At 30.8% G+C, this 25,366-nt stretch overlaps 3 protein-coding genes and 1 pseudogene across 5 annotated transcripts in view; 1 reads left to right on the top strand and 3 right to left on the bottom strand.

The window, feature by feature from the left end:
- On the bottom strand, nt 4,015-6,649 carry LOC104699295 (annotated as a pseudogene).
- On the bottom strand, nt 8,679-11,450 carry LOC104792617. Of its 2 annotated transcripts, XM_019246973.1 has the most exons (11): nt 11,339-11,450; nt 10,998-11,245; nt 10,792-10,898; nt 10,577-10,702; nt 10,364-10,457; nt 9,967-10,047; nt 9,803-9,888; nt 9,555-9,710; nt 9,388-9,463; nt 8,970-9,276; nt 8,679-8,830 (listed from the first exon to the last, which is right to left on the bottom strand). In XM_019246973.1, exons 2-11 carry the CDS (start codon nt 11,233-11,235, stop codon nt 8,755-8,757), a joined length of 1,347 nt encoding a protein of 448 aa, XP_019102518.1. In that variant the 5' UTR covers nt 11,236-11,245; nt 11,339-11,450; the 3' UTR covers nt 8,679-8,754. The 2 variants fall into 2 exon arrangements, with proteins under 2 accessions (XP_019102518.1, XP_019102519.1); XM_019246974.1 differs by lacking the exon at nt 11,339-11,450 and having other exon boundaries at nt 10,998-11,264.
- LOC104792616 (GDSL esterase/lipase At2g38180) lies at nt 12,442-14,252 on the bottom strand. 2 transcript variants are annotated; one of them, XM_010518805.2, is made up of 6 exons: nt 13,968-14,252; nt 13,614-13,691; nt 13,357-13,497; nt 13,178-13,254; nt 12,954-13,097; nt 12,442-12,866 (listed from the first exon to the last, which is right to left on the bottom strand). In XM_010518805.2, exons 1-6 carry the CDS (start codon nt 14,004-14,006, stop codon nt 12,596-12,598), a joined length of 750 nt encoding a protein of 249 aa, XP_010517107.1. In that variant the 5' UTR covers nt 14,007-14,252; the 3' UTR covers nt 12,442-12,595. The 2 variants fall into 2 exon arrangements, with proteins under 2 accessions (XP_010517107.1, XP_010517106.1); XM_010518804.2 differs by having other exon boundaries at nt 13,963-14,249.
- LOC104792615 (vacuolar cation/proton exchanger 1) overlaps nt 22,813-25,366 on the top strand; it is a 3,639-nt gene continuing 1,085 nt past the window's right edge. The window contains exons 1-6 of the mRNA XM_010518803.2: nt 22,813-23,228; nt 23,531-23,598; nt 24,203-24,231; nt 24,342-24,538; nt 24,807-25,031; nt 25,130-25,258. Of these exons, the coding sequence (XP_010517105.1) occupies nt 22,944-23,228; nt 23,531-23,598; nt 24,203-24,231; nt 24,342-24,538; nt 24,807-25,031; nt 25,130-25,258 (933 nt within the window). The 5' untranslated portion in view covers nt 22,813-22,943. The remainder of the gene's footprint in view (nt 23,229-23,530; nt 23,599-24,202; nt 24,232-24,341; nt 24,539-24,806; nt 25,032-25,129; nt 25,259-25,366) is intronic.

Genomic DNA, 25,366 nt, shown 5'->3' with positions numbered 1-25,366 from the left:
CTTGTAATCTTTTTTGATAGATTAACAATCGTAATGATACTTAAATCTTACTAGTAGGCAACGTTATAGCAATGTAATAATGGAAACTAAAGGATTGGATTCTACGAACAACATACAGCTTGATTAAGGTAATTTGTGAATTAAAATTTTATTTATACTATGTTAAATATTGATAGTTAATATTAACTTATAATAAAATTTTAAAAGTAATTGAAAATATTCTTTAGTTTTCATTTATAATATAAACATTTTTTAAAAATTTATTTTACTATTCATACAATTTTCAAAACATTTTTTAAAATTTATTTTACTATTCATACAATTTTCAAATAAAGCCTTCAGATTTATTTAACATGAAATTTGTATCAAAAATATTTTTCTCCCAATATACAGTGGAAATATGATTACTATTGTATTATAAGATTGAAATATTATTAATAAACATAATTTTTTATTTATTTTCAAATAAAAAAATGATTTTTAATATTTATTTTTCTTTTTTTTTGTTCCATTTGTTTCTCATCAATTTTGGGGAGGAACATTTTTGTTTTATTGTTCCTCATTTTATGAAAAATGTAGATGAATGATGTGGAAATACTATTACATGTAAATAGTATAAAATTTAAAGAATGAAGAGAAATATCACATTTCTCCTCGTTATTTTCCTAAATCATGGTTACCAATTGTAAATATATCTACCTATCGAACTAAATCTATCTTCTTCTTTTTTGTCATCTGATAGGAACCACCAACAAATAAAAAAGAGTAGCAACAAGGAAAAGATAAACTAGAAGACCAAAGAAACAATTAGTCAACTTGGGTCCGATCCTTACTTGATCATGAAGTCAAGTAGGCTCTCCAAATGCTAAGTGAGACTGGAATCTTCCATCTCGCGTGACATTTTTTGCAATAGTACTAGCCACCTTATTTGCCGAACTCGCAACGTGATGACACTCCCAGCCTGAGAACTTTGATAAAGCTTTATGAATGTCAACCAGGATATAACAATACCTTGGCCAATCATTCGGATGATTTATCGCCTCCATAGCGGCAATATTATCCATGGCTACTTCAATTTTAGTGATGCAACGTAAGGCCCATAAAAAAGTCTCAAGAGCCCATTAGACGCAACGTAAGGCCGCTAAAACCTAGGAGCCTGTAGTCTGCAAAGCATCCCTAGCATGAAATAAAACCTGTCTTTGGTCATCTCGGGCAATCTATGCACCACAAGACAAATATGAGTTGTTGTACCACAAGGATCCAACATTACATTTAACAATACCCTGCAGTGGTTTAGACCATTTTACCTCCATTTTAGAGCTCTTCTTTTGCCAATTGGACTACACAATTGAATTAACATTCTTTACCAAAAAAAAAAACAAATTCTGTACCGCTTACCATTGTGATGAATCCTCGAATGCTTTGATCACCAGTTCTTGTATGTTACCCTGCTTTCCTTGAAAGACCAAGGTATTCCTGTGCTTCCATATTCCCCACATCAACCAAGGAATGGCAACCCTTGTTTCAGTCAGAGTATCATTACTTTGAAGTTTGAAGTAAGAGCAGATGTTCCTAATTTTTCTCCACATGAAAACTAGAAAAACCACCACTTGGAACTGAGACATTGCCCAGAGCAAAGGCCTGTCTAGCCACCGGACACTCAAACACTACATGACATATTGTTCTTTAAAGTGACCACAAATCGAACACCGTAGATCACCAATACAACCTCTTGATGCTAAGCACTCCGACACAGCCAAAGCACCATACAACATTCTCTGTATTAGGAGTGAAATAGTTGAGCCGGTTTTTGTTATTTAATTGTAATTAGATATCGGTTTAGGTTAGTCCGCTTGACTGTAATTAGATGTATATAACACATCTTGTAAAGTTTGTTATGATCAATAAGAGAAGTAAAGTATTCGACAAATCTCTTTGCTCTCAAACTCTATTACTCCGTAAGAAAAAAAATCTAATTTAGTAACGCAAATATATGATAACAAATATATATATAGGGATATTTGTCCCAGCATCTAAGAAATTCGATTTGAACATCATCTTTGATGGTCACCTTCTCCTTTTACAAGAAGAATAAAAATACACTAGGTAATAACTCACACTATATGCGGGATAAATCGACTCAAATAAAATTATTACAAGTAAAATTATTATTTGGAATTTAAGGTGTCATAATAATAATTTTACACATAATTTTTTTTTAATTCAAATTTACATTTAATTATTTTGTGTAAAAATATATTTCACCCGTGAAATGTGGAATATAATGTTAATTATTGTGATAATTATAATAATGTTATTTATTTTTAAGATTATTGTAATAATTAATTTTTAATATAGACTCCTTTTGTTTCATAAAGAGTGTCATTTTACATTTTCAATGCACTATTTTATATTTTCAATGCATCTTTTTCATTAGATTGTCTAGTTTTACCCTTAATCTATGACTAAATTAACCTATTAAACATTTATTAAATAAATGCATATATGTATATATTAATATTTTCTTAATTTGTGTGAAATGTGTCAAAATGACACTTATTGTGAAACAGAAGGAGTACTTGAATAGTCATCAAATGTTTTAAAATTGGATAATAAGTTTTGTATTTCAAAAAATTAAATAGATGAATAAGTTTTTAATAGTTTATGAAATGTAATTTACTTTAAATCATTAAATATGTTATGAAAATGATAATTAAATTATTAACCATATATATATATATATTTTTTTTTAATAGTTGATGAAGTCTTTCATTTTAAAAAACTAATAGAAAGAAACATTACCTTATATATTCTAATGACATTTATGTAAATAATAATGATATAAAGATTTCTTTATATATTTTAATGGTACATTTAATAAATCAAAGACTTATTTTTGTAAATATGTTTATCTTGAGATGCTTAATTGTAATTAAATCTCCAAATCGCTCTGGCGACGACACATCAACATTTTCAACAAAATGCTTCTCTATTAATATATAGGGGATAACGGCTAACCGTTTGGTCTATTCTAAGCAAAACGAACCGATAACCAGTTTCATATATAAATGTTGCCTATCAGTTTTGTTTTTTGTAACCGAATAAAAAACTAAAACTGAAAAGTTTGGTTCACATCGGTCTGACTATTTTGGTTCAGTTAAGTCTAAATGGTATTACAAAGAACTTTAGTTAAAGCTGACGTCCATACCGCAGAAGCTAAACAGATATGTTTGTAGTTATGGTCCAATGACGGTTTTTGGAAAAATAAATCAAGTTGTTTCTTGTCCTAATTGTTTGCAATGACTTTGTTGTAAATATTTGAAGCAAATAACAGATCTTCTGTGCAATCAAAAATGTTCATAAGAAAATGACGTAAACGAATTCTCCAACTTATATTTTTGGCCAAATAAAATTCTTAAAACTCCAAATGAGAAGGCTACTACTGATTGATTTTTTGATAGGTCACAACAATGTATAATGTAAAGTTGTTGTCTTCTTTTGTGTTTTAAAATAAAAACTTAAAATTTTGTTACGTTTGTCCATAATTTTTGTTTTCTTGAATACCTTAAATACTTTTCGTACATAGTAATATGGATATAATTTGGTCAACTTTATTTCTCCTGCAAATTGATATAGTTTTGGTCGATACATATACATGAATCATTAATCATCAAGTACCACAATTTCCACCTGGTCCTCCTAAGGAGAAGGTTACTCTACTAAAATTAAGATATCCCCAATACGTTAGTCTATAACACTCGTAAGCGCAGTGCCGGCCCAACCAATTTTGCTGCCTAAAGCAAAAAAAAATTTTTTTTGCCCATTAACAAACATTAGAAAAAAAAAGTTACAAAAACTGCTACACAAAAGTTCGAACTCTTAACACTGAAAAAAAATAAAGGCATATCCAAACACTGTACCACCGCAAGTTTTTGAAAATTGATGCCCCTTAAATCACTAATATAATCTGGCGCCTAAAGCTCTTGTTTTACGGGCTTTAGGTCAGAGCCGGCACTACTCGTAAGAATCTGCGTAGCGTCTTGTTTTCTTAGCTTCCAAATCAATGGTTTGGTAGTTCAAATTCTTCACTTTAATAAACGAAAAATGTGAACTTTTCTGGAAGTTTGCAACTGGAAAATGACCCTTTCCCATTGGAGGACTCACTCCATCAGGAGAGGTAAACGTCTTTCCTCCAAAGCGTATCAAAGAAGCTCCTTTGTTTTTTTTTTTTTTTTGTCAAACAGAAGCTCCTTTGTTTAAATGTGTAAATAATTCTTTGGGCCAGTATCCCACTAATTTATCGACTCTTTTTAGTACCCAGTTCCCAGTGAAGCCATCCTAATAAATATTAAAACATTAGAAAAACTATTAAATTAAATCTCTAGAATTTATAATTATATATGTGATTTGAATAAGAAACATGAAAAAGAACTATATTAAAAAAGCCTGCAAGAAATTCTAAAGAAGATGGATTCAAGTATTTTGAAGCATAATTCAAATAGTTGAAATTAATATAACTATCATACAAAAAAAATAAAAAAATTCCAACATTCTTGTCAAATAGATGATTTATCATACATAGAGTCAGAATTTTTTACGTGAAAAATTCGCGGTTGAATAAGTGCGCTTACTTTACCACCATAAATAGAGGTATTACCATACGCTTCTCCGATCACAGGATTTCCAGTAACAAGAACAAAGTCAGGACATTGTGTATTATAACATCCAGTTTTTTTGTAGCCATCTGTCTAATAAATAAAAATATAACATTGAATGTAAACAATTATGTAAGAGTATCTCTCATGTATAAAGAACATAGTTATGCTGTAAAAAACGTAGATAAGAAAATAATTAATTTACTCACGGTCCAATATATTGTAAATCGTGTTGAACTGTCACCATATAATCTTGGATGCACCTGTATAAAATTCAAATTTTATGAAAAGATTTGTTACAAAAAGTGTATACTAAAACTCTTTTCTCCAATATTTCATGATGAATTTACAAACATTAAATCATCATAAATTAGTTATTTTCTTGTTTTTGTGGGTAATTATTCCACATATTTTAGGGATCTCTTAGTTAATCTATGCTCATATATTTTTATATATATTGTTGGGTACAAACCAACGTCCCACATCGGAAGATTAGAAAAGAAGTTTAGAATATATAAGTCAAGTCCAAACCTACTTAGTATGAGGCTTTTTGGGAAGGATCCCAATAACAAATCTGTGCGGACTTTGCCATCTCGGCCCAAAGCGGACAATATCATACTAATGGGGACTTGACTTAGGTTTAGAAAACTCAACAATTGGTATCAGAGCCTAGGTTGAAATAAATGGACCTAAGAAATGGGTATTGGCTTAATGATTAGTGTGGAGAAGCTCCTAAATGTGACACAATAAGAAGGGTACCTTGCGAATAAGGAAGCACCGAGTTAATGGTGACAAGATTTCACTGAAGGGGAGACCTAAGGTTCGTGGTCCTTGGTTTGAGGGGGAGTATTGTTGGGTACAAACCAATGTTCCACATCGGAAGATTAAAAAAAAAGTTTCTAATATACAAGTCAAGTCCAAACCTAGTTAGTATGATGCCTTTTGGGAATGAGCCCAATAACAAATTCGTGCGGGCTTTGCCATTTCGGCCCAAAGCGGACAATATCATACTAATGGGGACTTGACTTGCGCTTAGAAAACCCAACAATATATACTTTCATTACATAGATCGTATTTGTAAGTTTTAGTTCCTTGTGTAAAATCGCATGACGTTGTTATAAAGTACACATTTTGGTTTATACGTTAAATAAAAACTTACAGCCCAACCAACTTGTATGCTATTAAGTTGATTGTGAGGTCCATTCTCTAACCAAATTTGATTTTTACTGTATTGATTCCTTTGTACAGTCAAATTATGAACACTTATATAAGCCTCTGCTCCTCGATAGATGGTTCCATCTAAAATGGTCTCAATTGTTGCAGACTGTATAAATCATAAAAGTTGCCACTTTTAATATATAAAGTTTGCATGTATTATTATAATCACAACACTAGAAAGAAGATAAAATAATGTGATTGCGTATAATCAATTATTGTGCTATAAATAAGATACAGGATGGTATATATGAATATTTCAATAAAAAGATGATAAAAGAAGAAGATTTACATGTTGGCCAGGATACTCGGAATGAACGCTTTCCATTTATTTGCCTTGAAATCGGTACCATTGCATTGGGACAACGTTGATCATCTATTTTATATTTATCGTTGCTAGTATGGATTTCATTTGAAATGAATTTTTCCTATAACATAACACAAAATAACAAGATTAAGTTTAAAAAAAAAAAGAATTACAACATTATTCTCTATTAATTAGAGAAAATGTTGGCCACATTTATTCATGTATGATTGAAAAAATTTAACCACCAAACCGGAATCTTGTGATACTTCAACATTGGATGTTGGAAAGCCGGTTGTTTGTATATATCCACACAATCGAAATCCTGAAAGATCAATTAATTTTGTTTTTTCATATCAAATTTAAAGAATTGACAAACAAAGTAGAAGTTATAGAATCTCACAAGCATAACTCCGTTGGCCCCTAACGTTAATAGCAGATAAGACGTAAAAACGAGCGGTAGATGTAAACCCATTTTTAAGTTTTACTTGTGTTTCTCATTGATAAATTTTAGTTATATATACATATATACGAATATGAGTCAACTATTAATAAATTTATTGCTAGTCATATCAACTACCTCTTATTAACTTACCAAAAATAAATAAATACAAAAAAGAATAATTATTAAAAGAATCATTTTGGTCAACAATACAAAGTTATTGGTATGGAGTTTTTAATAAGTGTATTAAATATAATATTTTAAATAGTTTGAGATGAAGACTACAAAGTACAAACTATATGTTTGTAGGAATAAGTAAATATTTAGGAGAGTGACTGAGTGAGAGTGTATTCGATTATTTTAAATGATTTGAGTTTTATTGAGTTTTTATATGTTATTGATGATTTTAGAGATAAAATAGACAGTTATTGTTATAAAACATAAGGCAAATATATAATAATATTATATTATATATGTATATGTGTATATATGTATGTATAATATATAGTATGTATGGTAAATAAATGGAGAGAGAGATCGAGAGTAGAGGGAAGAGAGTTAAACAATGATGCTCTTCTTATTATTATTCCTCTTCTCGTCTTGTGTTATTACATCGAAGCAAATGAACTTATATATAGGGAAGTTAAGGATAAGAAGATAAGAGTAAATACTACTGTACTTGTAGCCCTAGCTACTTAGAGGGGAAGTATGTGATGGATAATCACAAATTATCCATTTTATAACAGTTATGAGTTTTGGTTTGATTTACTGTTTTAGGCCTTTATTTTGTTTTTCTATATCCTCTTAAGTTTATTCATCAAAAGTCATTTTCCTTTTCTAGTTGGGGTTTCAATTAACTGCTACTATATACGAATGAATTCTCTCGGTTGTAAGAAAACAACGCGGGAAATGGGATTAGGTATATTTTTGCGGTTTTGCTGCGGATTTAGCGGTTACGTGTTTCCATCAATAAAGAACTCATAGGTATTTCTTTGTGTTCATGTTTTTTGAAACTCTATCACAGCCTCACTGACAATACTAAACCAACATGCAAACATAGCAATCAGCATTTGACAAAACTACAATATTTACTATTATTACTAACCTTAATGCTCGACCAGAAGCTGAACCGCAGAACCTTGGGGCTTAACCTTATAGGTGATCTTAAAAAGAGTCCCTCTATTGATATAGTATTGCCAACCGTGAGACAAATGAAATCAGTTCAATAAATTGTCAAAAAGAGAATTCAAATGACAACCAAAGCTATAATCAATTCTGACTAAAAAATAGGTAAATATTGAATCTTTGATTTCAGTTTTTCAATGACAATTTCAAACCGAATCTTAAACCTGCCTTGTAAGTATCCTGTGAGACGGGTAACAGTCGGGATTATGACCAATCACATCACAATTCAAAGAAGGAGACTCATAGAGAATCCATATATAGCTGACGCCCTGGTTTAGAGTAAATTGAAACAAAAAAAAAGTTGAGAAACCAACCGAGGAACCACATACCCATAACGAGGACGAAGCAGTACATACACGAGGGAATTTGTTCTTCCACGGACCACGTTACGAGATCGATACACGAGATGTGGATGCATACGAACTGGATCCATTTAGGTGATTCTTAGAGGAAAAGAGAAACCTTATTACTAATATGGGGATATAACAATTAAAAATAAACCAAATACTAGCTGATTAAAGCAACATACAGCTTGATTAAAGTAATTTATTATTAACATACAGCTTGAATTATTTTTTCCACACCTACAGCTTGATTAATGTCAGAAATTTGTGCATTGTAGAGGGTTGTGTGTTGGAGGGGTGATAGATTTGTACGGTTCAATCCCACTGTAACGCATATTCCCAAGTCACCAAGAGATACTCGACTTACCATTTCAGGGCGTCGACCCATTCCGGAATGTTATAGTCAACAAACAATGATTTACTATACTTTCTTAAACCTATGGTGGTTTTAAGTTTTAACAAAATGGTGTAATTTAAAAGATGGTCAAGCGACGAAATGAAATAATCATGCCAAGAAAGAAATGAGCATTGTCAAGATCAAATGATAATTTATTATTAATGGTTATATGGATTCAACATCATGTTAAAGAGATTTATATATTGATTATCTTACACTGTATAAATTCGCTTTACTTTCTTCATATTCCTTTGACATATTGGACAACTCACACCAGCTTCTGCCATCCTACACATTCATAAGGTTTAATATTTCAGATCAATCCCAATACAGTAAACACATTAAGCAAACATCATTGTGCGTAGTGCAATCAAATAGTTTTAGTATGTTTAATTGTATATTATCTTATTCCTGTACAAAAACTTACTTTGTTCCGCATTCATAACAGGAGACGCAGTGGCCACATGGGAGGAAAAAGCAATCTCTTGGAGCATCCAAACAAATGGCACAGAGACGTCTAGTTTGGTTACTTGCTTCACCCACATGTCTCATATTATCTTCTAAATCAGCATCATCATTTGCAAAAGGCTCATTACATGAACCTATGCTTGAAACATCGTCATCTTTGTTTCCAATTAGATATGCTCTAGCTAAATCATTATATCCCTCTTCACAAAAGCACTGTAACTTGTTGCAGAATAGTAACGCTACAACCATGAAGCAAGTCACCACACCTACATTTGCAATAATACTACATGTCACTGCTTCAAATTCTTGTCAAAGAGAAACTGACCAATGCTCAAATCCAATTATCAACTTGACTTTGATAAGATTGAAATGTTTACCAATGAAAATTACATATCCAATCCCTCTAGGTTGATATGTGAACTTTATGTACCATTTATCTTCGATGGATACTCCCTAAGCTCAAAGTCAAGGATAGAGACGAACATTCATTCAGCTAAGATTCATAATAATAACTTTGTTGGTGTTTTGTCTTACAAATACATACCTCATGACTCGGTGCTGGTGAAGTTACGACAAAAGAATTTCCAACAAGGGACATTGCATTGAGCTTGAATGTGCACTCGCCATTGCTGAAGGTACAGTTGTAGAATGATTGTTTAGTATCATACAACACAGCCCTCACATCAATAGTCAGTTCCACCTGAACAAACATCAGGTCAAGTAAAGCAATGAACGGTGCAGAAACCATAAACATAATCCAAAGTCATTACTTAATAAGTCAGTAATTATTACCTCGACGTCCTTCCTCTTCTTCAAGTTAGCCACAGCAAGATAATAACTTGAAGACTTAATCATCTTCAATTCAATCATACCACTCCCTGCAAAGAACTTTTATCAACCAATGGTAATCATTATAAAACGATGCATTTTCAGTTGGGAACTTTCATTAGACTAACCCTCAATTAGATTCCACGACAATGCATTAATGTAATGAAATGCAGGTTCTTCCCAAAACGTCCGAGAGATGCCTTGACTTCCTATGAATTAAGAGCTCCGAAATAATCAGTTTTCCCTAAAAGGAAACACTTTCAAAAAAAAAAAAAACAAACTCACTCACACTTCTATATCCTCTTAGTTTATTCAAAGCTATTTTCCTTTTCTAGTTGTGGTTTTGCTTTACGTTAGAGTAGATACGAATGAAGTCTCGGGTTTAGTCAAGTTATTTGTTTTGTGTCAAGCTTTTAGGTTTATCTTTGTGTTGTTACATGATTTTAAACAGCCTCACTAACAATATCAAAACCAACAAGCAGAAGCAGGCATAGAAAAATGAAAAAACTACAAATATATACTAACCTTCATTGACCACAAGCTGAACCGCAGAACCTTCTGGTTTAACCCTATACGATATGTTCATTGAAGATCCTTCATTAAAGTAGTAAGGCCAACCCTGAGGAAAATGAAATCAGTTCAATAAATTGTCTACAAGAGTATTCAATGAAAATCAAAACTATAATAGATTCTGACTTCAAACATATTGTAGTACAGAGAAATCTTAAACCTAGCTACCTTGTAAGTATCATGTGAGAGAGGAAACACTCGGGATTCTGACCAGTTCACCAAACGATCCAAGGGAGGAGACCCATAGAATCCATAGAGCTGAAGGCCTGACTTGGAATAATCAAGCTCCTTCACCTAACAAAAAAAATTCAATAAATTAACACAGCCCTTGATCAACAGAAGAGTGAGTAATTAAAGAAAAGAAGAAGCAGAAAAAGACAAACCATAATGCTTTTGACAAAAAAAGAGCTAGGGTCAACAATAATGGACGAAGAAGGTCCAAGCCAAACATTCTTTGGTCCAAAAAGATTCTTAACCAGAATAAACGACGCTGTGGAAGTCATCATCATCAATCGAGAATTAGTCAAAAATTCAAAAGCAAAAGACGAAAATCCAAAAAAAAAAAAAAAAAACAAGTTGAGAGACAAACCAAAGATCCAGACAAGAAGAGCCAAAGTGGCCCAGCAGATGTTCGGCTCTGAAAGGTTTCGGAACGAGCAAAACTCACCCCAATTGAAAACCCCATGACTTCTACTACTACGAGCACCATCATCATCATCTCCTTCGACGACGTTATCGGAAGAAGATGAAGCTGACAACCTTGAGACAAACACAGGAGAATATGGTACATTAAGGTCCGGCGTTGATGGATGAAGAGGTGAATCCATCTCGGCAGTTCTAGAGAGACAAAAAAAAAACAAGCTGAAGGAAAGGTGGAGAATTGATAAAAAAAAAGATTGGAGAAATTTATAAGGATAAAAAACAAAGAACCTGTGAGAATCTGTGGCAAAGCTTATCAATAATGTAACGGTTACACTTTTATGATTGGTTTACCGGTGAATCTTCCCTCTTTTGGTCACCGGGGTTGAACGCTAGATGGAAAGATATCACTATATTACCTTATAATGTTTTTGACTTTTGAGGACTTTTTTAATTAATTTAATACAAAAACAAAAGTTGAGGGTGTTTTCGTAAACTTATGTTAAAACAGACATATATTCTTCGTGTGATTTGTCGTTTTTGGACTATGTTTTTAGAAGTTTCTGTTAGACACATAATACTTATTTTATTCTTTCTTAATAGGTTAAGTTTACCCATGACAATTTAATTTAATTAGTCTCTTACCAAAAAAAACATAGAATTTAATTAGTAGTGTTATTGAATAAAGATATTGATACACAATTTTAAGTAGTCTCTTACCAAAAAACATATAATTTAATTAGTAGTGTTATTGAATAAAGATATTGATACACAATTTTAAGTAGTCTCTTACCAAAAAACATATAATTTAATTAGTAGTGTTATTGAATAAAGATATTGATACACAATTTTAAGTTATTAACACTTCTCTATGGTAAATTAATCTAACAATGATTATACAATCATACAGTATTATGTAACATGAACTGATTCAGAAAACATTTTACGTACCTTTTCTCTATCATCAATCATCATAATTTACGACTTTACTTGTTTCCATGAGAACGAACAATCTCACCTAACTTGTTTTCATTTGTTATGATATATGTGAATGGGGACACCTTAGTAAACACACACATTTGTGCATTTCCATAATCGTCTTAAAGAACCTGCAAAGTAGAGCGAGGAACAAATGAACTCGTTTGTGAAATAACTTGTCGAATCGAACTACACTATTGTCTACCCTTAGCTTACAAATTTTTATCATATTTTTGTGATCTGTGAAATTCGATAACTAAAGTACCATACGGTCCATAACACCCACATTTGTATGATTTTAAAAAAAATTGGCTGAGTAGTGACCACCACTAGTGTTCACCAAACGAAAACAGAGTTTGTAGATTTGAATGAGTTTTGTTTTGTATTTCGGAAGCATACTAGTGAGAATTGATTGATTGTTGTTATCCAACGACCCAATGAACCTAATGATACATAACAAAGCGTCTAACCAAATGTTAAATTAGCAAGATGAATATCCAGATGCAAATAAAGAGTGAAACTGGTAAAACCATGTCAATATAGTAGCATAATCTCTAAATAAGTGTTGTTTTACAACCGGGCAGTAGGTGGTGGTGACTCCAACTGCTCGTTTCTGGTTAACTCTTGGTCACAAAGGCTCACGGTGTCTGGCTCATACCGCATGTTTCTGTTTAATTCCAAATCACAAAGGGTTATGGAGTTTGGAACACCAAAATCAAATGGAAACTCAATCGGTAATGACTTCCAGTAAAGGCTCGGTTTCCAATCCGCTTCTCTCACTGCCTTCAGTATCTCCTTCAAGACAATCTCGCTTGCCTTGGCTGTGAAATGGATCCCATCTCTAGGAAGTAAAAACAAAATCCAAGGAGTAAGTTTAACCGAGAATCATTTCAGAGTTAAATGAATCATGAAGGTTATAGTAGCTCACGTGAAGCAGCTGTTCAACCAATCATCTTGCTGCTGTATTGCCGTCCAAATATCAACACCTTTCACATTGATCTCTCTGCATAGATTTAACAACGCTTCTGCATATGGACGACACAGCTCGTTACTCCGGCCTTTTATCACATCCCTGAGACATGATTTATATAAAGCTAATGATCAAACATCCAAAAGATAATAGTAAGAGACCAAGTTCAGCAAGGCATGTACCCAAAAACTAGCTGGATCTGTTTCTCATTCATTGGCGGAGGAGTAAGGAAAATGACGCGGGTCTTATCCGAGAGTCCCTGGTAACAAGAGGAATAAGAAGATACCAAGAGTTAGCAAGTAAAGTAATGAAACATGTCACTAACATCAAAAAAAGATTGAAACTTTAAAAAGGGCATTACCAAAAGATGCTCTCCAATTTTTCTCATGTTATCAATGAATTCAGATAAAGGAACATGAGGACCAAAGCCTGATGGATGAGGATCCATTGAATCATTCCCACCGAAATAGACTATCACCAATGAAGGTTGTATCACAGCATCCTAACAGTACAACGAAAAAACAAAAACAGAGGTCAAGAAAAGACAAATCTTTCACTATGGGAGATCATCTCAACGAGGAATCATACATAAGATTGACTACAAGAACAAGAGTGTACCTTTGGGAAGACTTGGTCTAAGACCTTCAAGGCAAACCTAGAATTCCAACCAGCATAACCACGAACGATGATGTCAGCCTGTGGATATGAAATCAAAACACACACACACATAAAGGTACGAACTTTATCTTCAATCATTAGCTTTACTAACACTGAAACAGTTTCTCCACTTGGGAATAGTAAAGGGTCATCAGCATTAAACAAATTAGGTGGGTTCATTGTTACATTATTCACTACACAATCAAAGTCCTGACGGCAAATTCCAGAACTAAGAGTCGAGATTACAAGGAATTGGGAAGAACAAAAATTGGGAATTGGAAGGGAGAAGAAGAGGAGAGAAATTACAAACCGTACGAGAGTAGATGTCAGCGAGTGTGGCACCCCAACCACCATCGGTGAAGCTGTATTGAACAATTGAAGAACCGAAGAGGACGATTTGAGGTCTTTGTGGTCCAACCATGGCTGGTTCTTCTTCTCGCCAGGAGAATTTTGCTTCGTCTCACTCCGATTAATGAAAAAAAAAAAAGAGAGAGAGAGACTGATTAATAATAAATTGATTAGGCCATGCAAATAAGGGTTTATGCGTTTTGTGATAATGTCAGATCGCACTACTGATAAAAAAAGGTACCAAACACATCAGACCCAATAACAATTCCTTAAGTATATTATTCTTAAAATAATCAAAGAATCAATTCCTATGTGTGGTCTCGCCAAGTCAACGTATTATTTTCTCCGTCTCACAAATATATTGTTGATGTTTTAATACTTTCACACATATTAAAAAAAAATTTAGTTTTTATTTATAAATTAATTTATAATTACTTTTTAGTAGAGAGAGAAAATATAAATCAATAACAATTCAAAAAATTTAAATATTTTCAATGATTACTTCTTGAAGTTTATAAAACATCAATTTTTATGGAACAAAAAAATATCTCAAAACATTAATCTTTGTGAAACAGAAGGAGTATATCATTAGTATAGTTACTGAAGTAACACAATAATTTTATGTGAATTAGAGACAGCAGTACTGGTTCACAAGTCAAAATTAGGTTTTACTAATTTTTGAAACATTAGAAATCGCTCTAAAGTAAACATTAGACAGTACTGGTACCTTTATTTTACTACCGCTAATGTGCTTCCGTTTTTTAAAACGCTTTTGATACCACTTACGTGAATCAGGCTTTTTAACAAAGTTGTCATGTTTATTCGGTTGGGGTAGTTCCTCATCATATTGGAGTGGTTCAAGTCAACCGCTCCATTAGGTTTGATAGTATCATATAATTATATAAACTGTTTCGTTCATATATATATATATATATATATATATGAGAATTACTAATTTTCAAGCTTAAGAATCTTTTTCTTTTGCGGAAGTTTATACCAAGTCTTTTTTGCCAAGGGACCAAAGTCTATGGTAATCAGAATGTAAATCCAAATTTTCATGATATATTATATTTACTTGCTTAGCAAAAAAAAAAGTTTATACAATCGGGTCAGCTTGATTTTTTTTTTTTCACTTTAACCATACGTTTCATATTTTGTGAAGTCCGAAAACATAATAATCGCTTTTCTACAAGACTGAATTGCTTCACTACTGCAGGCTATCAAACTTCCAAGAAGAAAAGATTGTAGTTTATGTGATAATGTAAAATTCTCATATATATTATATCGTTTGTGTTTTTGCTGTGTGTTGTGCTACCTTTACCAATTTATCCTTGGAACACTAATTTGTACTGGTCGTATGCGAATAGAATTTATGATAGACAACAATAATTGCGAAGCCGTTATTTATATTCGTACTCATTTTTGCTTAGGATTCTTTGCAAAAATATGGTTATTTATACTGTTGAGAGAATGTATGATTATGATTCTTTCTAAGAAGAGATTAGGTAAATGATAACATTAGTCTCTTACTCCGTACACACTAAAGGCCCCACCCGCTCTCCTCAAATGGTTTCTGACCACGCTAGGCAAGATGCCCTAACAAGTAAACAGTAAGGAAACAAATGTAGGCGATTGGATTAGTTTTGATATCTTTAAGTAACAAAGACAAAAAATCGTTATAGTTGTTTTATCCAAGAAGTGTCGATAACAACATCTTCCACATGCAAATGAGAAGTACATAGACGCAATATCAAGAAGGCAGCTTCCGGGAAGTTTCCTCTAAGGTTTCTACGTTAAATACAATTTTGGTTTTATTCTCTTGGCCTTTACATTATTGTGTACCCAACGCCTTTCATCCATTGTCGCCCATACGTATATAAGATTGAACCAAAACAAGAAGCTAGTGTAACTTCCAAAATCTCTAAAGATTTGTGGGGCTTTTCCAGAAATATCAATGTTGTTCTGTATTGGGACACCACATATGAGTTGATCAGCTGTGTTTGCGTCTTTATCTACCCACTTGGGTTCCCTACTCCTCGGCCACATCCGCTTGAGTACTTACGTTATGGTTTAGAGACCATAATTGCAATAAATACATCGTTATCGAGCGCTTATGATATTTAGTTTTATAGTTCTCCGGGACTAGTGGCGCTATATAACTGAACAAATTGATGGGTATAATTACGAAATCATCTTGGAATATTTGCATTATGCGTACAATTACGAAATCATCTTAGAATGTTTTACTTATATACTAGTTTAACTTTATCACACATCTCGCTTTCTTGATGAGATCTTTTCAAAATCTTCAAATTCACATATTTATGGGTACGGATTGGATGGTGGGTGTTGAAGCAAAAGGTCATCAAAATGTGTTGGAGCTTGGACTGTTAAATCAACCCTATCGCTAGATCTAAGGTTCTATTAAATATTATACTCCTACAAAATATAGAAATGTATTAAGAAGTGGTCCCTTCAGAACATCCTGATAATTTGGAACGATCGATAAAGAAAAATATTATACAAACTACAATTTCATAGCTTTGCTAATAATTGAGAATTCAAAATAAAAATTCTTTGGCAATCTAAATATGGATATATACGTCATTGTGTTTTTTATTTTATTTTAATTATTTTATTTAATACCTCCCTCCAAAAGAGACATACTTGGAACATCACATATTTTTTTAAAAGAATGAATCTCGTTTTTATGTCTTTCTTATTCTCGTTAGATTCTTTCTTTATCTCGATTAATTTGTCGACCTCCTTTTTTTTTTATCTTTTTCTTTTGATCAATGTCGACCTCTTTTCTATGGTCTAATTTTAATCACCATTTTTTAGATGAATATGAAATAAATATCAGCTAGAAGTTAATAACATCATAAATAGTAATACTAGCGAACAAGAGCCAGCAGCCGCTTCCTGCCTTTTATGAAGCTATTATTACCTCCTCGTTAAGCCAAAAAGCCACATGGCTAAACCATCAACTTCGTATCCGTACTAACTACACAAGTTTAGGAGTGTATGATTGAAAAAAAAATGAAATATTGGAGAATACATGATCATATATACCAAATATATTATTGTATACTTAATTATACAAAGTATATATATTACATAACTACATGCATGAATTATATGATGTTATGTGGTCAACATCATAAATATATAATTTAGTACACTGGTCAACTAACTCCAGCGAACACCGAAGTTGACCAACACTTAAAAAAAATACTCGAAATAATAATAAAAAATTATTACAGTAAATAGTTAAATTAATTTTTATTTTTCAAGCTAAAGTAAATAGTTAAATGAAAATCATTTATAATTATTTCAAGATAAAAAATTCATTTATAATTATCTTCAAGATATAAAATCATTTATGATTATTTTCAAGATATAAAAATAACTTATAATTATTTTCAATATATATATATATATATATATAAATCTCTCATAATCAGATTATTTAAATACTACAAAAAAATATATACTACAAAATCAATAAAATCAAATTCAACTACTTTCATTAGAAAATAATTTACATACTCAAAATAACATATAAACAACAACAACAAAATTCACAATATTTACTTTTAACATATGAACATTTTCATTTTTACCATCTTTTACACAATTACAATATGTCAAATTAATTTTTAAAAACTTTTTTTTAAGGTTTGGGTTCTCTATTTTACATTTAGGATATATTTAGGAAATATATAAAAAATATTTAGATATTGAATTAACATATAAACAACAACAACAAAAATTCACAATATTTACTTTTACCATATGAACATTTTCATTTTTACCCTCTTTTACACAATTACAATATGTTAAATTAACTTTTAGAATTTTTTTTTAAGGTTTGGGTTCTCTATTTTACATTTAGGATATATTTAGGAAATATATAAAACAATATTTAGATATTGAATTAACATATAAACAACAATAAAAAATTCACAAAATTTACTTTTAACATATGAACATTTTCATTTTTACCCTCTTTTACACAATTACAATATGTTAAATTAACTTTTAGATTTTTTTTTTAAGTTTTGGGTTCTCTATTTTACATTAAAAAAATATTTAGATATTGGATAGAATATTTTTAATTAATAAAAAACCATAAATGATTTCATATAATAATTATATTAAAAAATTGGATATTCAATAGAATATGTCTTTTAATCATAAAAACCCATAAATGATTTACTGTAATATTTTTTTATTATTATTTAGAATACTTTTTTTTATTAAGTGTTGGTCAACGCCGGAGTCAACATCGGTCTTCGCCGGAGTTAGTTGACCGGTGATATGCTCAAATTAAACCCTAGAGCTACTCTCTCAAACAAGAGATCAATGTAGTACTTAGGGGTCGAATCCACAGGGACTCAGGATCAAACACAATAAATTATAAAGTTTTTGATATTACGCTAAACATATTAAATTATATTAAAAACAAAAGAAGACAATACAAAATATTAAATCAAAGTGTTGTGAAATCAGAAAATCAAAAGGTTAAGCCTAGAGAATTTCTCAGATAATTATGAAATATTAAATCAATAACTTAATTAGGGTTCATGCAATAAAAATCAGATCTAGAACTCTAAACAGTTTTGGTAAAATAATTCAGTTCTCACTGCAATTATTATATAAATTTGAAACCAGAAATCCAAATCTCTTTGTAAAATTCTAGGTTAAAAATCAGCTTTAAAAACAGGTTTAAATAAGTTCACAAAATCACAAATTCAAATCTCTTTGTAAAAAGTAATTTTGTTCATCAATGGTTTTAATCACGGAAACAATTATATTCTCATATCAATTAATTTCCCTAAGATAATAATTCTAGGTGATCAATCAAGAACTATTGTGAAAAACAACCAAGGATGAAGATCATAAAAGATTAAGAACCCTAAAAATCACAGATCTAATAAATCATAAAAACTCTGTGAAAAACCCTAAACCTAACAAGCAAACTACTCAGACATGTTTAGGGGCTGTTATTGGAAATGTGATTTCTAAATCCATATAAAATTACAAATAATGGAAATCAAAACATATGGACTTTGAAATAACATGTTTTATCCTTAGATTTGAATCCTTCTATTTTACACTTTCAAATCCATTTAAAACATAATGTGGATTTTGAAATCCTAAAATAAATCATTAAATGAATAACATGAGATTTTAACAAGTATTTGTAAATCATATAACCAATAACACATAATTTTGATAAGTATTTTAAAATGAATGATCGAATAACACATGATTTTTGTTTGGATTTTCAAATCCATTAAAATCATAAACCAATAATCCCACCTTAATGAAGAACAAATCATTCTGAATAACAAGCAATAGATATTAAAAGAAAAAAAATGGAGTTCAGAAATCTTCTCTCTACAAAGAATTCAGATCCTTCTCTCCCAAAAGCTCTCAATATCCCTCTCTCAAAAACTGCTAGAAAATAACTTAAGGGTTTTCTAAAACTCAAAAACATTATATATATGTCCTAAAACACGTTAGAGACTTGTGTTGCAATTTAGGAAAACTTTGGGTAAAATTGTAAAACTTCCAATTTCTTATTTCTCTCGTCGGATAGACATAGGTGTCGACCGATGCTCCTTCGGTGCCGGTCGATGCTCCAACTCTGATCCGACTCCAAGTTCTTTTCCTTCGGTAAAATGCTCCAAAATCATCCAAATCATTTTGCTCCTTCCATGCCAAATTCCTAGATAATCTGTAAAGACTCAAAAACAACCTAGAAACAAATGAAAAGACTCAAAAATCACACTTATATCATGATTAAAAACCGTAAAACCATGATATATCAACCGGTGTACTAGATTATATGTCTATGATGTTGACCGCATAACGTCATATAGTTCATGTATGTGGTCATATAATACATATACTTTGTGTAGTTGAGTATACACTAATATACTTGGTATGTATGACCATGTATTCTCTAATAATTCCTGTACCTAACCATCTTTTTTCATTTAAGATACTCTGAAAAAACACCCCTCTACCTAGCAAGTGTTATTGTGACGCTAATTCGTTTTCTTATGCGAAATTCATTTAATACACAACATGGTATTTTTTTTTCTTTATTACCGAACATGTCTTTTTACCAGGAGTTTTTTTTTTATTTTATTAATTATCAAACTTTGTTTTCTTGAGTTCTTTTTCCGGGTTTCTCATTTTCGGTTTTTTTCATGTCAACCTAAAGTACTGGAACTGGACAATGGTAATATGGAATCATGGTTCGATGACAATCTGACATCACATCATTGATGAGCTTCTTTGGAGTACGATGAGGACTAAATATGTCTTGACATCCACGCAACGGGTACAATTTCCACCAAAGCCTTTGTCAAGCAGAGTTTGAGTGTCTACTGTTTACTGTTTAGTGATCTCCGCACTTGAGCTTATTCGAGTGGGGTATTGAGAGAGATATGTACAACTACTACGTATCTCTAGTTAAAAATATTCTATTTATTTATTATGATTTATCATTTTGTAGTTTTCTCTAAATATTTTGTAAACAAGGTAAAGTTAAACCTTCAGTATGCATAAATTATATGTTCATTTCGAGGCCTAATAAAATGTTTTCAATAATTCAATCACTCATAGAATACTAATAATATTATTTTATGAATTATAATATACTATAAAGTAGCTCACACGATGCGTGGTTGTATGCATTATTAATTTGAAATAGATAATGAAGTTTTTATTCAATTATATATGAAATGTAGAAATGTAATTATTAATATATGTCTTAAAAAATAATATTCATAATATTATGGTTCAACTATAATTTATAATTTATATATGTTATATAGTGTTTCATAGAAGGACCATGAAAAAGAGAAAAGTTAAAGTAAATATTATTAAATATTTTTGATTACAATGTATTGTTGAAATTATTTAAACAGTATGTTACTATAGTAATAAGATCATTACTTATAACAAAGTCAACTATATATGGTATTTTCGTTAAATAGTTAAGATCAGTTATATTTTCAATCTTTTTTTCCTTTTTTGAAAAATAAAAAACTGATAAGTATTCTAGAAAGAAAAGTGTAAGATCTAGCCTAATTTTTTTGATAGATAATTTTATGTTGTCCTATATATTAATTTTACTGTCATCATCTAAAAGTAATAGTTAAAAAAAATAGTTTTTATGATAAGTCAATTTTAAAATAATTTATTAAAACAATATCACAAAACAAATATCTTATACTATAAGTTTAACCAGTTTTTATAAAAATTCATGAAAATAAAAGTGTGTGTGAAACTTAATATATTTTTTATTTTCTATCCATTGTCTCTATTTCTAATCATTTTAATATAAATAGTATGATTAACAATAAATTAAATTTTGAAATTATTGTTTTCTGTTATATCATAGGGTGATAAAGCAATTATTTTATAATACCATTATGTTTTTTTTAGTACATATAATTTAAACACAATCAAAATGTCACTTATAAATTACTATTAAATACAAATTTGAGTTGTGTCTTTAATACAATATATATATGATTAATGAATATAATGTGAGATTTTTATATATTAGAAAATCTTTTATATTAAATTAGTCTATCATAAATTAATTTGGTTTCAGTTTTTACTTTGAAATGTATGAAACCATTTTATAGTAATAGGACAATTAGTTACAGTAAATTTAATTATTTTTTGTATGTTTGTTAAATAATTATAATAAATTAATTAATTTATACTTTGGTTTTTTTGGAAAAAAAACTGATAATTATTCTAAGAAAAAAAAGTGTAATATCTTACTTTGATAGATAAATTATGTTGTCCTATAAATTAATTTTATTTTTATATCTAAAAGTAATAGTTAACAACAAATAATTTTATAATTTGATAAGTCAATTTTAAAATAATTTATTAAAACGATATCACAAAACATATATCTTATACTCTAAGTCTAGCTAATTTGTTATAATAATTCATGAAAATAAAAGTGTGTCAAATTTAATATACATATTTTTTTTCTTCTATAAATTGTCTCTATTTCTTATCATTTAAAAATAAATAGTATAATTAACAATAAATTAATTTTGAAACTATTATTTTCTATTATTTCTTGGGAAAGATAAAACAATTATGCTATGATACCATTTCTTTAGTACATATGTTTTAAAGACAGTCAAACTGTAACTTATAGAATACTATTAAATACAAATTTGAGTTGTGTCTTTAATACATTATATGATTATTAAATATAATATGATTTATATATATATATATATATATATATATTTGAAAATCTTTTATATTTTTAAATTAGTCTATCATAAATTAATTTGGTTTCAGTTTTTACTTTAAAAACTTTAAAAGTATGAAACTATTTTTCTGTTCTGGTCATAAAAATAGAGTGTCAAATATCACACTGTTAGGCAAAGTTAGAAAAAAACCTTCTTTTCTCTTATAAAATCACTCAATGTGGTAGTCAAATTTTGGTCTTCAACATATTAATTTTTAACCATTTTGCTACTAGACTAAAATATGACTAACCAAACCTATCTTTACAATATTTGGATATTAATCCAAATAATTAATAATTTCCCAAGAACCAAAGATTTACCAGCCATGTGTTATACTATCGACTGGCAATATCTTTACATACCATTTCTGACTTTGGTTTTCCAAATATATAAAAATGCAATAACATCCCAAAACATTAAATAAATAGAAAAATATCACAAGGGAAACTTCGAGGAAGTTGCCTTGTGGACCCAGTAGAAAAAAAAACTAATCAGTATATATATACAAACCAAATCATGACGCCATTCATCGTATAAAGAAGAATCAGCAAAGCAAAACTCAAAAGAGGTCACAACAACAACAAAAAAACATTTGTGACTCAGAATTAAAATACATAGTTTTTGAGTCAGTAGTGGTGCAATGGCGGGAATCGTGACAGAGCCGTGGTCATCGGCAGAGAACGGAAACGCGAGCATGACACCGAAAGGATCGAGCAGAGAACTGAGACATGGAAGAACAGCTCACAACATGTCTTCTTCTTCTCTAAGGAAAAAATCAGACCTCCGAGTGATTCAGAAGGTTCCATACAAAGGTCTCAAAGATTTTCTCACCAATCTCCAAGAAGTCATTCTCGGCACAAAGCTTGCCATTCTTTTTCCGGCCATTCCTGCCGCCATTATCTGCACCTATTGTGGCGTCAGTCAGGTATCTATAATTTCCTCTGTTTCATCAAACCTTGGTTTCGAAACGCCTAAATCTTGGTTTTTAGGATCAATTTGTTATTAATATTTAAGATATTTTGGAATTATGCCATTATACGCTTGTTTTCTAATCAAAATTATTGCTCCCCCTAAAATTAGATTTGCAATCATTGTATTAAAGTAAAAATTTTGGTGTATCTTAATCTTGCCACGTAATTGTGCACTTAATATAAATGATTAACTACCATATACTATATATACATAATACATGTACATAACACTTTGGTTAATATTTGAATAATACAGCCGTGGATATTTGGACTGAGCATGCTAGGACTGACACCTTTGGCTGAGCGAGTCAGCTTTCTGACAGAGTAAGTAGTATTCATCCTCATCTCTTATTCTATCGGTTTACATATTTTATTATTTGAATTCTTCACCTTACGATCATGACAGAGTTTAGCCAACTGTCGATAAAATGAGTATCTATCACGACGTTATACCAATAGTTTATTTCGTTTTCAAGAAACTCTTACTAAACCAGCCACTCATTTTAACAATTTTTGTTGCTCTATTGTTTTTTTTTTTTTTTTATCAACAAACCAAACGTGTCTCTTTTACTTCCACTAAGATTTTCATTTTCTTCACTACTTGATTGAAATCTAAAAGGTTATTATGATGGGCAACACGTTAGTTAGGTATTTAGGTCCAATTCCACCATATTCTTATGCTTTTTTTTGAAAAAAATGGACATGGACCAATATTCTTTGGGGATTCGGCAATGCATGATTGGATATTATCACCGACCACATACAATTATTTCCCACTCATATGTCAACGTGACAGCATAGTTACAAACTCTTATCATCTAGTATTCAAAGTACAAGCATCTTTATTATCTTATCAACGTCAAAAGGTTATAACGTTATTTTGGTTGTGGTAAGTTTATATTCACGTTCTCTCGTGCATCTCGTGCAGGCAACTCGCTTTCTACACCGGTCCTACATGTAACGTCTTCTTACCAATTTTTCTTTTTTTTTCAATCTGCAAACGTTAATTACTTTATTTTATATAGATACTCAATTTTGTTTTTTTTATGTGTTTTTTTGAACCGCAGTGGGTGGTCTACTAAACGCAACGTGTGGAAACGCGACTGAACTGATAATCGCGATTCTGGCATTGACCAATAATAAGGTCGCAGTTGTGAAATATTCGCTACTAGGTTCGATTTTGTCGAATCTTCTATTGGTTCTCGGGACTTCACTTTTCTGCGGCGGAATAGCTAATTTGCGGAGGGAGCAACGGTTCGACCGGGTATGCTTCTATTTTAACTCCGGTTCGACCGGGTATGCATATCAAAACCAATATTATTTTGTTAGTTCAAATAACTAAACGGGAATGGAATACAGTAGATTTTGTATAGCTAGAGTGTTTAACCAGGATTTTATATAAAAATTATAGCTTGATAAACAAGCAAGTCGTAGACACTATACTATGGTGACGATAGGTTAATTAGTTTGAACAAAAATTAAATAGCGGGTTTTGTTAAACCAAATCAATTTTGTGTGGTCATTTGTTGCAGAAACAAGCCGATGTGAACTTCTTCTTACTCCTACTAGGATTGTTGTGTCACTTGCTCCCATTGTTGTACACATACGTGGCAACTGAAGATACTCCGGCTGCTGTTATTTCCGACATGTCACTGGTTCTATCGCGATCCAGCAGTATTATTATGTTGATCAGTTACATTGCATATCTCGTTTTCCAGCTTTGGACTCACCGCCAATTGTTCGACGCACAAGATCAGGTAACTAAAATATATTATATATACTTACATGCACACGATATAACATAAAGAGTATTGTGTTGTAATGGATCTTTATTAAAATGGAATTTGGTATTCAGGAAGATGAGTATGATGACGATGTTGAAGAAGAAACCGCAGTGATTAGTTTTTGGAGCGGTTTTGTATGGTTGGTTGGGATGACACTAGTCATCGCATTGCTATCCGAGTATGTTGTTGCCACCATTGAGGTAATTTTTTTATTATTATTATTTTTTTTTTTTTTGCATCTAATTGATTTTGAGTTGAAAAACATGTTAATGTAATAATACACGTGTTTGACCAAAAAAAAAAAAAAA

Source organism: Camelina sativa, chromosome 6 (genome assembly GCF_000633955.1).
Source record: "Camelina sativa cultivar DH55 chromosome 6, Cs, whole genome shotgun sequence".
Lineage (NCBI taxonomy): Eukaryota > Viridiplantae > Streptophyta > Magnoliopsida > Brassicales > Brassicaceae > Camelina > Camelina sativa.
Note: the sequence above shows the minus strand (reverse complement) of the source record. Positions and strands in the feature narration are given on the sequence as shown.